At 30.8% G+C, this 17355-nt stretch overlaps 1 protein-coding gene across 1 annotated transcript; it reads left to right on the plus strand.

Annotated features, from left to right (window-relative positions):
- Nucleotides 1-11306: 11306 nt before the first annotated feature.
- On the plus strand, nucleotides 11307-16124 carry LOC139495715 (metalloproteinase inhibitor 3-like). Its single transcript, XM_071284041.1, has 5 exons — nucleotides 11307-11489; nucleotides 12186-12265; nucleotides 14259-14370; nucleotides 15107-15228; nucleotides 15851-16124. Exons 1-5 carry the CDS (start codon nucleotides 11360-11362, stop codon nucleotides 15980-15982), a joined length of 576 nt encoding a protein of 191 aa, XP_071140142.1. The 5' UTR covers nucleotides 11307-11359; the 3' UTR covers nucleotides 15983-16124.
- The last annotated feature ends 1231 nt before the right edge of the window (nucleotides 16125-17355 follow it).

Consider the following 17355-nt stretch of genomic DNA (forward strand, 5'->3'; position numbering starts at 1 on the left):
GTGATGAATTATATTTTGGTGGCTGTTCTACGAATGGAATAGTGGTATCGTCGCTATTTTTGCAGTGGAAATCTTTATTTTGTTTGAATATGACGGTTTCCTCTTGATCCTGGCAAAAGTCTAATTGGTCTCAACGGTGTTTTTCATTTTGTTGACTTCCCGGTTCATAACATGGTCTTTATTGGGTCCTCCACCATTCTATTGTGTTGATGTTTTGTATGTTGTATACTTTTTCAATTGGATTGCCTTACAGCACACTTGAGGGGTAAGACTCACAGTAGAAAGGCTGGGAACGCCACAGGAAAGTAAACCAACGAGAAAGATCAAGAAACTCGCTATTTTAATAAAGAAAACATCACAAGTAATGACATTACAATTTTACAATATATAATTTCATTACAATTAATTGTTGAATAATAAAATAACTATTGTTGTAAATGTAAACTTTGTAAGTTAAAATAATATTAGTTACTTATAAATTTTATTTAACTTTTCTAAGATAAAAAGAAAAATAATTTTAGATATGAATTATTTTCAAACTAAGAACTAACCTAGAAATCCCCTAATTGGTTTTTCACATTGTCACCTCTGTAAAAGAACTAGTTTTGTCCTTAATAAAGTATTAGAATACTTACATTTAAACTTGTTGTTCTGTCATTTTTTCGTTCTGTTTGTTGATTATGGAAAATAGTTGTCGCATTTTATATAACCGAAAAAATGTACTGATGATGCAGTTTCTTTTGTGAGGGTATATCTCCTATCGCCATACCCTACTGACATAAAAATTTCAAAATGTAGGAACTCGTAATGAACTATCTATCATAATGTCAACTTCTTGTTGTTTTTAATTTAGAAAAAGAAAGGTAATGTTGCATCCCTACGGTTTTTTTTTTTAAAGAAATGACTTTTTTTTTCATTACAAAATTCGTTAAGAGACTTTTTTCAAAATAAATCATGAAAGATTTATCATAATGTTTAATTCATGAAAAAAAAGTTATCCTAATGGTTATTATCAATTTTGATATTCAAGTAATTGCACCCCTGGCTATATTCGGTCAGTGAACTAACTGTATATTTATTTCATTGATCTCGACTTTTCGGTCAGTGAACTGTTCATTTATTTTTCTCATTGATATTGACAACTTTTCGGTCAATAAACTGTACATTTATTTAATTCAATTTTGGACCCACTGACTATATATCCACTATAGGGATCCCCTAATACAGACCACCATGTTAATTTGATCCTCACTATATATCCAATACAGGGACCCTAATGCATCTTTGGACCCTGGATATAATGTGTTTGGACCCTCACTATATAATCCAATGTATTTGGACCGTCACTATATACCCAGTACAGGGGCCCCTAATGCACCCCTTATATAGTGCTATACAGACAATTTAAAAAAATAAAAAACACAGTACTCAAGAGAAACTGCAAATATAATTTATATGCATTTTCAAGTCAAATGATTTCAGCCATCATATATCAAAAGTTTCAATTTTGCACAGTTTACCTTTGATGCTTGTCAATGCCAGATATTTCGTAGAAAGACATGGGTGTCTTTGGCAAATTTATCAGTTTGTTCAGGTCTGTACTCTGGCAAATCTTTAAGAAAGAATCCCAGGAATATGCCTCTTTCAAGGATTCCACGATTTCCCCCTCTAGACTCATCTTGATGTTAAAGGTTGAGCAACCACGAAGTCTTAATTGCGAAAATATTGTTTTTCTTTATGCCCAAAGCTTTTGGAAATATATAAAACAAAAAAAAGTATTTAATTGTTATTCCATTATTATTTTGTAGATACCTTATAAATTCAAAAAAACAAACGGCAGAACAAGTCAAAATCAATGTGGTAACCCTCCAATAAAATGTAGCAGAGAAACGGTTTTTGCCACAGATGCAATTGGACAGTGAAGTTGGCAGAATTTTTAAAAGCAAAGTGAATTGAATAACAGAGATAAATCTTTATATGTGTATGCTACTTATTATTGATTATATCATTATAGATGTTTTAAGTTAAAAATATATCAAAAACATTCTTTAATTCTCAAAATAAAAATATTTATCCCATAAATTCCTATAATTTTTAACAAAATGTTCTGCATCTGATTCTGTTTTATACATATGCTCATATATGAGGCACAGATATAACTTAAAGTAAAAATGTCCATAGCGAAAGGAAGAATATATTTGTAAGAGTAAAATGTGTATCTGGCATCAAATATGTGCCCTTTCCGCATACCTGTAATCTGTGAATTATTCTAATCTGTGACGTATTAAATTGACTTTCGGTAACTTGGCATGACTTTGAAAGGTCAGGTATATAATGCAGCCGATCCAACCATTTGAACAATATGGAGTTGTATTATTTTTTTAACAATTTTTTAATTGTAAGAATCTCAGAACCCATGTTCCTAGGTGAACATACATTATCTTTTCAATTGACTATTATCGATTTCATTCCAATATAAAGTTCCAACTTATGTCTGATACAACAACATGTGTTCCTCGATGACGTATTGGTAATTATGACGTCCAACACATAGGACATTGGTAAATTTTACAAATATGTATGAAAATGGACATGCTTTTGTGACGTCTATGACCCAATATATAAGGGACATAACTCTATGGAAATGACACATCAAGGAGGCTGTTTATATATTTGAGGCTAGAAATTGATTTGAGGTCTACATAATAAACAGCGTCAATCCAAATACAGTTTTAAAAAATTTAATCCCTATGGAATATCTTCTCATTCTTTTGCAGTTTGCAAATTGATCATGTGTTGTTACATGGCTTCAGTTTCAAACAGGATTGCTGGTCAATCAATTCGCAAAAGTAATGCATTTATGCTTAAAAATATGAATTTAACAGCCGATATTCGAAAGGAATTGTCTTATAGGCAAAAGTATATCCTTTTTTTTTACTATAACTTTGGTAATACTAGTTTTAAGAGATAAAACATGAACTGCATCAGCCGATCGATTTTGATCCCCTTCAAAATACATTAAAGATGTTGTAATGTATCTTCTTGTATGCATTGTTTATACGATGACGGCAACGCTTTATGTTACAAAGTCAGTAATAATATACATATTAACTTTTAATTTTAATATTGACCAATTATGTGTGTACTTAAAAGATGATAGACAGATAATACATATAATTGTTTGCAAACACCTGTTGCAGTTGTCATGCCTGCGGCGAATACATGTAATAACTAAAGACTTTATCATTATAATATAATTATGTATTAAATAAATGATTATTATATTCATCATGTACATGATGTAATAATAGTCACGCGACGATTTTATTTTATTTACTTCCAGTCAAAAATGAGACTTTAAATATTATTACCATCGAAAACATGCCTTGTGTACAAGTGAACAATAATCCTATATGAAAGTAAACAATCTCATGTATCTTTGTTGTATACTATCACACTGTAGGACAGCAATATTAATTTCCCGTTTATCAAACCAGCTAAATGCATTCCTCCACTCCTCATCAAAACACTGACATATGAATACTTACCAATTTAAACATGGCCGCCATGACTAAAAATATAAAACAAAGGGTGTAAATGCAGGTTTTGGCTTATTCTTCTGAAATGAAAGCATTTAGAAAAAAATTGACATGTGGGTTAAAATGACCACCAGGTTTAAACCTATCTGCCTTGAAATTTTCAGACGAATAAAACAACCAGTTGTTGAGTTGCTGCATCTGAAGTAATAATTGTTAGTTTTTAGTTACATGTATTATCTTCAATATTATTATAGATAGAGACAAACTTTAAGCAGCAATAATGTTAAGTAAAGTTAGTACAAATAAGTTTACACTACCAAAAGTGTCAATTGGCCTCATAACTTGAACTAAGGAGTTATTACTCTTTATAGCAAACTTTTAACAAGTTTTTGTCATCTTTTGCCAAAATCGCTCCTCTGAATCTATATAGACCATACTTGTACACAATCATAATGAGGTTATCTAGTTTAATAAAAATGTGCCCAATTACCCCGCCTGCCAACGTAGATGGCTGACGTTGCTAAAACTAGAACATAGAGGCACAAATTCATCGGGTTAAGATCGATATGCCATGATAATTTCAAACAGATCAGACAACCTGTTGATGGGTCGATGTAAACAGCTATATCTATTATACGGTCATTTGTTATAAATTTCCTGATACAAAACTGTGTGTTTTTCGAAAAACTAAGGATTTTTTTATCCCAGGAATAAATTACCTTAGCCTTATTTGGCATAACTTTTTGGAATTTTGGGTCCTCAATGCTCTTCAACTTTGTATTTGTTTGGCTTTACAACTATTTTGATCTGAGCGTCATTGATGAGTCTTTCGTTTACCCTCATTTTCCAGTGGCAGTCCAAATTTCCCCGACCATCATCCCAGATGGCCTCTATTATTTCAAGACCTACCTATAGTATTTATTGTGAATTTTTTCTCGTCCTGAATATGCATGAAATATTTGCCACTGGACGTTAAGCAACCAACAATCAATCAATGTAGACGAAACGCTCGTCTGGCGTATTAAATTATTATCCTGGTACCTTTGATAACTATAATGTTCATCAAAGTAAGATCTATAATAAGTCAATATTTCCAAAAAGGTAAATTGTCCCTTAAGGATTTGTAGCCCTATATATTCAATTTTCAACGATATTGTTTAGTAAATTTATGTTATCTTTTACGAGAATCTTCTTCTATTAATCTACTTGCCAAATAGAATTAAATTTAACCATAATTTTAGAAAGGTGTATTGCTTGAAAAATGTATACAATGACCCTGCCATCCAACCAGCATGTCCAATATGACTAAAAATCGAACATAGGGGTTTACTATATAGAAGCTGTAGGGAAAATGTTCAGAGAACAATTTTAAATGGTCACAACTTGCCTACTAATTTAAATGATGATAAAGGGTCTGCAGTAACTTTTGTAAGACTTCACTTTGATGTCCGGCTTTTTATTAAACTACTGGGCCAAATTAAATCAATCTTGGTCTCAATCGCTATTGTAGTTTCTTATACTATTTATCACCCTGTATAACCCCGATACAAATGAATCCGGACGTTGACGCGTTCGAAGCGATATCAAGACAACATTTGGAATGACAGCAATTTCGAATGCCTCTCTAGAACTTATTTGAGTATATATACATATGACAATGTGCATGTTAGTTTAATTATTCAATTATACAGTTGTTGTCAGTTTAAGATGTTTCAAAGAACGTTTGATAAAACTCCTAGATGCAAAACACAGACATGGTACAATTTCGTACGTTTTATGAGATAAACAATGCTGAATATCTTTTCGTGCATACTTTATTGCGTATTAATACTTTAAGCAATAATAAATAACTGTACGTTGAATTACTACGTGCCTTGTTCCCTAGAATTTAGAATAAACGCAGTATCATACTAAATAAGTTTTCTCTTAATGTATTGTTCGTTGCACGTTTTTTAATAATCACTGTACAGTTCGTTGACAAAAACCGTCACATATCACTTTCTTGTCAAGATATTCGAGATGGTGTCGGCGACCCTTTTCCGTATTTTATTGTAATTATTAAAAATTGGGACTTCCAACGTTATTCCAGATGAAATGAACAGTTAATAAATATATTCCAGATATATAATGATGTAATGTTCTTTTCAATATTAACAAGCTGTCTTTCTATTTCCTCTTTCTATTTTATATTTACAAATGTGGGTTCTCCTTGGTCCTGAATATGCTTCATATTTTTTCTTCGTCTTTTAAAATTTTTGGTACTTCATCATCAACATTGTATTTGTTTTTCATTCCTTTAAGTATTTCCCAATAACCTTTAGGTTTCTTATCAAAACTATCTGTCAATGAGTTGAATATCTTCTCTCTGTATTGTGCTTTTTAAATTTTACCATTTTTTTAAAACTTTTTAACAATTCAAAATATTTCTGTTTAATTTGATTATTTGGACATTTTTTAAGTTTATTTCCAACCAAGTTTATTTCTTTTTTTTTTTGTCTTATAGACACAATTGTCTGACCATGCCTGTCTATATTTTTTTCTCTTTCTTTTAAATCTTTTTGATATTTTACAAGTAATCTCAGAGATATTTTCAAAAATATTAGTTAAATTTTCAGTTGCACCATCAACCCCTTTCTGATTTCCCTCATACTAATTGAATTTAAAATTTAATATATCGTTTTTAATATGCTCTGATGTAAGAGCTTTAAGTAGCAAGTTTTGTGAATTATCAGTCCATTGAATGTTTTCAAATCTTTCCATTTTTTCTATATGACTTTTTAGGTCAAAAATTTGTTTTATATTACAATTTAAAGTTAACTGAATCTGTACATGACCTGACAAGTAAGTAAAATCATCAGTTTTAAAGTATTTCACTAAGGACAGGAGACTATCAATTATTAATGCATAATCTACAGCACTGTATCCATTTATTGACATATAAGTATAGTAGCCTAGGCTGTCCCATAATAAAAAAAAACAATCAGTTTTAAGAAAACTGTGTAAATTCATTAAGTGTATTAATAAAAAGGTTAGTCTCTCCATGTAAACGTTAAGCACAGACTGATTTCTTCATATTTAGTGTAACCTGTTTATTAAACAGGTATTTCATCATAAAGTTGTACTTTATTATATATTATCTGCATCTGTTTACCCTCAACTATTGTATTTGTATTTATATTGTAATTGTACTTTCTCTGTTGACTGGTATTTAGTTTTTAGAGAATAAAATATCTATCTATCTAATCAGAATAGAACTGAATGTTACTCCAATGGTTTCACCCAAGGACTGCATCCTTGATCTATTAACCATTTTGTTATATCAACCTGTTCATACTTAGCAGCATAATGTACAGCTGTGTGTCCATCCTATAACAATATAAAAATATAAACATGTTAATAGTGTGTAATAACAAATTCATGAGAGGAGTCAAACAATTTACCAAATGTAAGAAATATAACATCGGGTAAGAACATTTTCAATTATATTTGTGTATAAACTATTAAATAAGTGTAGATTAAGATATATAAATTCAATGCATATTTTCTGATTCAGTGAAACAAAACAGGTAAAAAATAGTACACTCTTAATTATATGTGTAACAAATCAAATAATAGCAACCCTCACTTTATATAAGTCTCACAAGTATTTGTTGTCCATTTAACTTGTATGATAAACAACGTGGTTGTATGTTGATTCAGTAGAATGATCAAAGTTGAAATAAAACTTTTTTCAAGAAACATTAAAACGAGTAATATTTTCTGATTCAATACAATGAGACAAGAAAAATAAGACCCTACTTTATATATTTCTGTCAAGTATTTGTTATTTTTAAAAGATGTTCTACATTAAATCTGTAGAATAAATATGTGACTAAAGATGTCAACACAACTCGTTCTCTTTAACTTCTCATTAAAATCAGATGTTAACAAAATAATTTTTTGTCTAGAAACAAAATAAAACCTTTAATATCTGATTCAGTTCTGTGCTACGAATAAAATGAGACCCCACTTTATATAATTCTGTCTGATTAACAACATGATTTTGTGTAGATTCTGTATAAAGTAATGTTTGGTCAAAGCAAGGTAATTATATCTATCATTACCGAGGATGTAGCCTCTAACTGACTGCCGTGAGTGACGAGGTACTTCATCACCTCCTGGTTTCGTCCCCGAGCCGCCATCATTAATGGTGTCCATCCACCCTGTAATATCAAGATATAACAGACATCAACACTTGTGTCATAAACTGGACAGTGTTGTGTAATAAACATTAACAAAATATATAGCACATGAATCAGTGGTCAAAACTCAATAAAATGACCAGTCACACTTTTATTTATATTCTACATAAACACCAAATAAACAACATGTTTTATTGTGAGATGTTAGAACTTCTATCAGAACTGTCAGGTTAAAAAAAACTTTTTTCTAGAAAAATTAACAATATTTATATCAATGGACTCAGTTGGACAAGACAATTAAAACGAGACCCAACTTTATATAATTCTAATAAATATTTGTTGTCCATGAAATCTTGCTGATTAACAATGATTACGTAGAATGATCAAAAGTTTAAAAACATTTTTCTTTCAAGAAACAAAAACGAGTTATATTTTCTGATTCAGTACGAAAAAGCTCATCAAAGTTACCAGGACTAATTTTTGTTTATACGCCAGACGCGCGTTTCGTCTACAAAAGAATCATCAGTGACGCTCGAATCCAAAAAAATTTAAAAGGCCAAATAAAGTACGAAGTTGAAGAGCATTGAGGACCAAAATGTCTAAAAGTTTGAAGAGTACGAAGGGACAAGAAAATTAGGACCCAACTTTATATAATTCTGTCAAGTATTTGTTATTTTCAAAAGATGTTTTACATTAGATCTGTAGAATTAACATTATCCGACTAAAGATATTAACACAACTTTTTCTCATCAACTTCTCATTAAAATCAAATGTTTACAAAATCATTTTTCATCAGGAAACAAAATAAAACCTTAACTATCTGATTCAGTTCTGTGTTACGAATAAAATGCGACCCCACTTTATATAATTCTAACAAATATGTCCATTAAATCTGTCTGATTAACAGTATATTTTGTTGATTCAAAATAATGATCAAAGCTTATATTTTGTGATATATCCGTGTAAAGTGTTTGGTGTCTACCAGCTGCTTCATATCTTATGAGTTGTTGTGTATAAGGATAATATAGCAATGGTGTATGTTTGTGGTGAGTGTAATAATGTCATAGTTATGTCACATATTAGTGTTGAGTATACGAGTGTCACTACTACGTCACATGTTGGTGTTGAGTATAAGAGTGTAATTGCTATGTCATATGTTGGTTTTGAGTATAAGAGTGTCATTGCTATGTCACATGTTGGTGTTGAATATAATAATGTCACTGCTACGTCACATGCTTTTGTTGAGTATAATAGTGTCATTGCTATGTTACGTGTTGGTATTGAGTATAAGAATGTCACTGCTACCTCACATGCTGGTGTTCAGTATAATAGTGTCATTGCTATGTCACATGTTGGTGTTGAGGTAAAGGGTGTCATTGCTATGTCACGTGTTGGTATTGAATATAAGAATGTCACTGTTACCTCACATGCTGGTGTTCAGTATAATAGTGTCATTGCTATGTCACATGTTGGTGTTGAGGTAAAGGGTGTCATTGCTATGTCACTGTTGGTATTGAGTATTAGAATGTCACTGCTACGTCACATGCTGGTGTTGAGTATAAGAGTTTCATTGCTAAGTGACAGGCTGATGTTGAGGTAAAGAGTGGTACTGCTAAACCATATGCTGGTGTTGAGTATAAGAATGTCATTGTTATGTCACATGTTGGTATTGAGTAGAAGAATGCCACTGTTACGTCACATGCTGGTGTTGAGTATAATAGTGTCATTGCTGTGTCACCTGTTAGTATTGAGTATAAGAATGTCACTGCTACATCACATGCTGGTGTTTAGTATAATAGTGTTATTGCTAGGTCACATGATGGTGTTGATGTAAAGGCGGTCATTGCTATGTCACGTGTTGGTTTCTATAATACTAAAATTACGAGGTCCAATTTGTCAGCCGTCATCACGTAAAACAGATGAATCAAAGAATTCAACTTTATATGTAACTAATATACTACAATGGTGTTGATTAAAAATTACACCACTCTAGGCCCATTTGTTTTCCACGTAATTAATATTGCCAATAATTAAGAAGTTCCGGATCGAGTCCGACACCGATACCAGTAGTATATTCACCTGTTACCTATTACCTTATCTGTACGTTCCGCATCTGACAGGCGCACCACCAAACAGTGTATTTAGAATTTTGCTGTATACTGTTGAGTAAAAAATACTCCATTCCAGGCCCTTTTGTTTTTCAAATTATTAATATTACCAATAATTGAAAGTTCCAGGCCGATGGGTTTAAACAGAAAGATTTTGAAAGCAGAGAAAACTGTGCACCTTATACATGTTATAATCGGCATGACTTTATCAGATGACAATACCAATACTAAAACAAGGCATACGCATAGTTATATATCAGTCACGGACCCGCGATATAACGGGTGTGTTCTAGTTGTTTATAAGAATGTCACTGCTAAGTCACATGCTGGTGCTGAGTATTAACGTGTCATTGCTATGCCACATGTTGTGGTTGAGTATAAGAATGTCACTACTACGTCACATGTTGGTGTTGAGGTTAACAGTGTCATTGCTATGTCACGTGTTGGTATTGAATATAAGAATGTCACTGTTACGTCACATGCTGGTGTTGAGTATAATAGTGTCATTGCTATATCACATGTTAGTGTTGAGGTAAAGTGTCATTGCTATGTCACTGTTGGTATTGAGTATTAGAATGTCATTGCTACGTCACATGCTGGTGTTGAGTATAAGAGTTTCATTGCTAAGTGACATGCTGATGTTAAGGTAAATATTGGTACTGCTATACCACATGCTGGTGTCGACTATAAGAGTGTTATTGCTATGTCACATGTTGGTGTTGAGTATAATAGTGTCACTGCTAAGTCACATGTTGGTGCTGACTATAAGAATGTCATTGCTATGTCACATGTTGGTGTTGAGTATAAGAGTGTCATTGCTATGTCACATGTTGGTGTTGAATATAATAGTGCCATTGCTATGTCACATGTTGGTGTTGAGGTAAAGAGTTTCGTTGCTATGTCACATGTTGGTGTTGAGGTAAAGAGTTTCATTGTTATGTCAGATGTTGATGTTAACTATAAGAGTGTCATTGCTAAGTGACAGTTTGGAAATGAGCCTCCCCCCCTTGGAAATACGATGTCATCGGTATGGAACTGTTTCAAAAGATATAAAAATGATCCAAATAATTCTAAAGTTCACTGGTGCAATTGCTTTAAATATCTTATCAATTAATTATATAACCTTTTGTAATTGCTTTTATGAATTCGACAATTGTCCAGTTCAATTTCAAATCCATTTGAATCAAGGTAAGTTTATAAAGATGATCTGTTGAAAAATTACACAATAGATGATTTTTTAGTGGTTGATATGGCAAGCCACTTTGATATTTAATCTAAGTGCAAGATATCTCATAAACTTTATAAGATATCTATAAAACAGTTAATTAAATATCTTATATAGTTTGTAAGATATCTTATAAAGTTTAGTACTAGTATATACCTAATTACTTTTTTTAAGTGTTCTGAAGTTTTAAATTTCTAAGTGAACTGGAGGTAGATTAATTTGTATTTGCTTAATGACATTGAGGTCTATATGTACGACATTTACTAATTAGCGTGTACATGTAAATCTTTTATCAAAGTACATTTTATGTCTAATGTTGAAATGATGCAAGTCATCATTGCATTGTGTTTTCTTCTGCTTTGTTTATTTTCTTCGTCTCAACAGTGTGGATGTCCAGCACAGTTTACACAGCAAATATTTTGCAATTCACAATTAGGTAAGATAATTAATAATTACTTATTTAAATATCTTTTAAATCGATGTTAACCTGAAATAGCTAGACCATTTTTCATTGTTTTATAGTTAAACATGACGCAACTTGAAAACCAATGTCTTAATGGACAGGACATATACCTTTTCGTGTTTTTATTGACATATTTTGTTTAAGTCTTTAAGTCAAATTCATTAAATTAAAACACAACTTTACAGTTCCGTCTGCTTCGCAAATTGTTTTTAAAAGATAGGGGTCACCAATCATATCATATGTTCCTTGCATATACTACATTTAACCTACTACTTTTTTTATATTTACCTAGTAAATCGGAAAAATCACGCATATATAATTACATAAATATTTGTTTCATGATAATACGTTTTTTTCTGATTGGCTACACAGCAATCTCGCGCTTCATACAAAATGTACTTCGGTCAACGCTTTTACACCCCAATAAAGTAACGAACAGAAGCATTCAATACTTAAATAATCAATTTAAAAGCTGCATTATTTGATCATTTATTACTGTGATGTGGTGTAAATGAAACCAAACTGTTTCAGTATTATGTTTCAAAATTCCACTTGTTTCTACATCAAAATCGGAAGTTAAATATAGAAATTGCAAATCAAAAGCTTTTGTAACATTATGTTTTGAAGTCAACTTTAATTCAAATATATACCGTGATTATTTTTTTTCAGTCGTCAAAGCTAGAATTGAATCATCTACATCAGACCAGTCATATACCTTTTATGAAATATCTGTAATAAAATTTTATGACGTAAGTATTATTTGTTATTAAATAATTGTCTTCAAGCAAAGCTTTATAAAACAATTTAAAAAAGGGAGATATGAAATTTTATGAATGAAACATCACATTCCTTAAACACATTAATAGTTATCAAAGGTACCAGAATTATAATTTATTACGCCAGACGCGCGTTTCGTCTACATAAGACTAATCAGTGACGCTCATATCAAAACATTAAAACAGTTTCATGATCAAACATGCAACATAACGTATCCAACACCATATGTTAAACTCTGAATCATATGCATTTTAAAACTTGTTTTTATGTGAAATTGTCCAGCAGGTTACATAATCCTTCGAGTTGTTTCTCGGTAAGTATGATTTGATGTAAATGTAAAGACTTTATTATTTTGAAAATGGAACTATTAAAGTTGGGCATTGAACTACATAAAAGTCCGATCAGCATACAACCTTATGTAATACACTATATTCTATTTTCCACTTTGTATCATTATGTTTTGCTATGTATTTTTGGACTTTCAAGTGATATATTTATCGTACTAACATTGACGTAATTTGCTGCTTAATTAGTTTCTATCACTTATCAAGTGTTTCATCGTACATGCCGATCATAAATAAATAATCTAATTACCCACGTTTGTAGCACATGCGATGTTCGAGTGGTCATCACACTGAAGTGAAGAGTACGTCTAAATTTCATATAATATAAATAGACGTGGTATGTTGCCAATGCGACAAATATCAACTGTACTTTAAATGAAGTATTATTAAGCATCAGCAATGGTTCATCGTAACATTTAAGGATATTCGCCTGTCATGTTTCTGAATTTTTGTCAAATTTTCGGATTCTTCTGGTCATAACCATTAAAAAAAAATGTGCCCATTGACCCCAATTTTTCTTTATACAAATCTTTTACGTGTATAATTATAAGCCAACTGTAACAGTCACATAAAATCTTTTAATGTTTTTTGAAAACTTAAGCTTGCTAATGTAAAAGCTATGAAAATTCAAGAGAGAACATTTTACCGCAAACATTTCATTAGTTTATATGTCAAAAACAAGTACATTGACCTATTGATTTATTTGCTCTTTTGGTTCCTTAATTAAAACCCTATCAATGTGTAGTAAAGTTATGAACAAATTGTAATTTTAAAACTAGTAGCGAAGTTCCTTAAGTAATGTCCGAAACCAATATTGTATAGTCAGATATGGAAGGCCCAGAAAAAAAAGACATGGATGGAGAGTTGTCTCATTGGCACTCACACCACATCTTCCTATATCTATGCAAATATTGTCCATAAAAAAAAAATATGATAGACAGAAACTCAAAACACTATGACGTGGATTTCAACTCAACTAATAAGCAGTATTATAAACATGAATCTATGGCCTTTTATAACAATGTGTTGCTTTGTAGGACTTTAATCTTGAATTATGATAAAATAATCATTCCATGGACTGCAATTTCTAATATTTTAGTGAAGAGTGAATACAATGAATTGAAAAAATGAGGCAACTCATTGCCTTATTATATAAACCATTTATAAGGATAATTTTACCTTTTTAATTGTTGACCCTCTACATTAACCATAAATTCAATAACATATCATTGTAAATTGCTCTCAAATAACGCATCATCATAGATGCAAGAATTCAAGTTGAAAACGCTAGACGCGCATATCCTATACTAAAAACCCATTATTGAGGCTCGATAAAAAAAAGTACGAGGTTGAAGGGGATTTGTAAATCAAAATAAAAAAGAGCACGCTCTTTGCAAATATGATTCAAAAGTAATGCTTTTCGTCGATTTTACATAACCAAAGTCTTATTTTAATTATTTAAATTCCTCGTCGATGTACAAAATGCAACAATACTGTACGAATAACTGAATGAACACAATATATATTACAAATTTTTTGGAGTTTTATCGACTTGTGGTTCTTGATTATTCCCCCCCCTTTTTTTTTTTATCTTTTTAACATTTTTTTTCCAAATGTTTAGGGTGAAGATGAATACAAAAGACTGTCCAACAAAACTACACTTTGGACACCAAAAGAAAGTGCCGCTTGTGGTCCAGTAGTTTTCGAAACTGGATCCAAATATATTCTTACAGGTATAAAATAAAAATAAATAATATCGAGCAAAAGTTTATCCTTTTTCAATATTATTATCACTGTGCAGGTTTTTTTCCCAGTGGTATGAGAAATATTTGTTGTTTCATAGACCAAGGGTGATTTGTAATATATTGCTTTCAACGTGTAAACAAATAAACTTGGTGAATTATAATCATAGTAAAACAGTACCAAAAAAATCAACAAAAAGAAATACCCCAAAAAAAATTCAATGAATATGCATTATACCATTAAAGAATTCTTTTTAATCGAAAGCACTAATTAACCTAGTAACATACTATAACAAAAATAAATGAAATTATTTTCTGTACGAAATCCTTCATCAGGAACGTTCAAACCCAATTATCAATTTTTATCAATTTGGTTTGTTAATCATATTTCCGTTAAATAAATTAAGTTGCACGGAATGGAACCCCTTTTTTTTGACAACTTAAGCTTGTACTGATTTAGTATGGTGATATATGGTTGGCCCCCTTTTATATATCTTGCATTTGTTGTAACCCGATTTAAAAAAAATACCGGATCCACCTCTAAAAATACATGTAAAATCGTATCATGAAGTGACATTTCTAAATTGTGTGTTTAATCAAATATGTGTTCTTTTAAATCATTTAATACTACATATAATGATCATTTATTTTTATATATTTTCAAATGAGAATAAGCAACACAATGTAATTGTGAGTACAAGTTAACGTTGGATCAATTTTCTATTAGTTAGTGTGTATGACGGAATAATGAGCCATAACCTCTGTGGACTCCAAGTAAAATTCCTTCATGCAAGTAAGACATTGCTAGGCGGTTTATCTGGTGAATACAAGAAAAACTGCCAGTGTAAGGTAATTTCACCATTGTTTACATAAGGAAATGCATGTACCAAGTCAGAAATATCGACAGTTGTATTCCGTCCTTTAATTTGTTTGAGCTTTATGCTGTAATTTTTTAAAGGACTTTCTGTTATCACTTCCCTTGGAGTTCGGTATTGTTTTACTTTACTTTTCATTGCAATTATACAGTTTAATCTATTTATAGTAAGTGTTAATTATATCAATACTTCACAAACTTTATTAATTTCGTTTTTGAGGTTTGGAGACTTAAATCGAAATTTTACAGACGTCAGGGTATCCCTGCCATTGTAAAGTGTTTTATTGACATAGATGAAAGGCTTTAAACTAATTTCAATGACTTATGTGATGACTTCAATTTTCAAATGATAACTTCCCATATTTTCTTTGTAACATATTATATGTCGTAGATCTTTTTTAAATATAAAAACTTACTTATTTACTTACAAGTGTCATCGATCTGTATTGCTGAAATAATATATTTAAACAATTTGAAATGATAAGTACTCAATCACAAAGTCTTAATTGCGAACATATTGTTTTCTTTATGCCCAAAGCTTTTCGAAATATATAAAACAAAAAAATATATAATTGTTATTCCATTATTATTTTGTAGATACCTTATAAATTCAAAAAGACAAACGGCAAAAAAAGTCAAAATCAATGTGGTAAACCTCCAATAAAATGTAGCAGAGAAACGGTTTGTGCCACAGATGCAATTGGACAGTGTAGTTGGCAGAATTGTTAAAAACAAAGTGAATTTAATAACAGAGTTAAATCTTTATATGTGTATGCAATCAATTATTGATTATATCATTATAGATGTTTTAAGTTAAAAATATATCAAATGCATTCTTTACTTCTCAAAATAAAAATATTTATCCCATAAATTCCTATAATTATAAACAAAATTTTCTGCATCTGATTCTGTTTTATACATATGTTCATATATGAATCAGAGATATAACGAAAGGAATTGTATTATAGGCAAAAGTATATCCTTGTTATGACTATAACTTTTGTGAAACTAGTTCTAAGTGATATAAAACATGAACTGCATTTCAGCCGATCGATTTTGATCCCCTTCAAAATACATTAAAGATGTAATGGATCTTTTTGTATGCATTGTTTATATGATGACGGCAACGCTTTATTTACAAAGTCTGTAATAATATAAATAACAACTTTTAATTTTAATATCAGCCAATTATGTATGTACTTTAAAAGATGATAGACAGATAATACATATAATTGTTTGCAAACATCTGTTGCAGTTGTCATGCCTGCGGCGAATACATGTAATAACTAAAGACTTTATCATTATAACATAATTATGTATTAAATTAATGATTATTATATTCATCATGTATTACTAATCACGCGACGATTTTATTTTATTTATTTCCAGTCAAAAATGAGACTTTAAATATTATTACCATCGAAAACATGCCTTGTGTACAAGTGAACAATAATCATTTTACATATGAAAATCAACAATCTCATGTATCTGTGTTGTATACTATCACACTGTTTGGACATCAATATTAATTTCTCGTTTATTAAACCAGCTAAATGCATTCCTCCACTCCTCATCAAAACACTGACATATGAATACTTGCCAATTTAAACATAGCCTCCATGGCTAAAAATATAAAACAAAGGGTGTAAATGCAGGTTTTGGCTTATTCTTCTAAAATGAAAGCATTTAGAAAAAAAATGACATGGGGGTCAAAATGATCACCAGGTTTAAACCTATCTGCCTTGAAATTTTCAGACGAATAAAACAACAAGTTGTTGAGTTGCTGCATCTGAAGTAATAATTGTTAGTTTTTAGATACATGTATTATCTTCAACATTATTATAGATAGAGACAAACTTTAAGCAGCAATAATGTTAAGTAAAGTTAGTACAAATAAGTTAACAAAAGTGTCAATTGGCCCCTTTACTTGAATTGAGGAGTTATTGCTCTTTATAGCAAACTTTTAACAAGTTTTTGTCATCTTTTGCCAAAATCGCTCCTCTGGATCTATATAGACCATACTTGTACACAATCATAATGAGGTTATCTAGTTTTTAAAAAAATGTGCCCAATTACCCCAACTGCCAATGTAGATGGTTGAC

The sequence above is a fragment of the Mytilus edulis genome, chromosome 11 (assembly GCF_963676685.1).
Source record: "Mytilus edulis chromosome 11, xbMytEdul2.2, whole genome shotgun sequence".
In the NCBI taxonomy this organism is placed as follows: Eukaryota; Metazoa; Mollusca; class Bivalvia; order Mytilida; family Mytilidae; genus Mytilus; species Mytilus edulis.

Excerpts from the sequence above, each read along its gene's own strand:
- LOC139495715 (XM_071284041.1), top strand. The coding sequence starts at position 11,360 with ATGTCTAATGTTGAAATGATGCAAGTCATCATTGCATTGTGTTTTCTT. Across the intron at positions 11,490-12,185 it reads ATTTTGCAATTCACAATTAG|TCGTCAAAGCTAGAATTGAA; the intron begins GTAAGATAATTA and ends ATTTTTTTTCAG. Across the intron at positions 15,229-15,850 it reads AGAAAAACTGCCAGTGTAAG|ATACCTTATAAATTCAAAAA; the intron begins GTAATTTCACCA and ends ATTATTTTGTAG.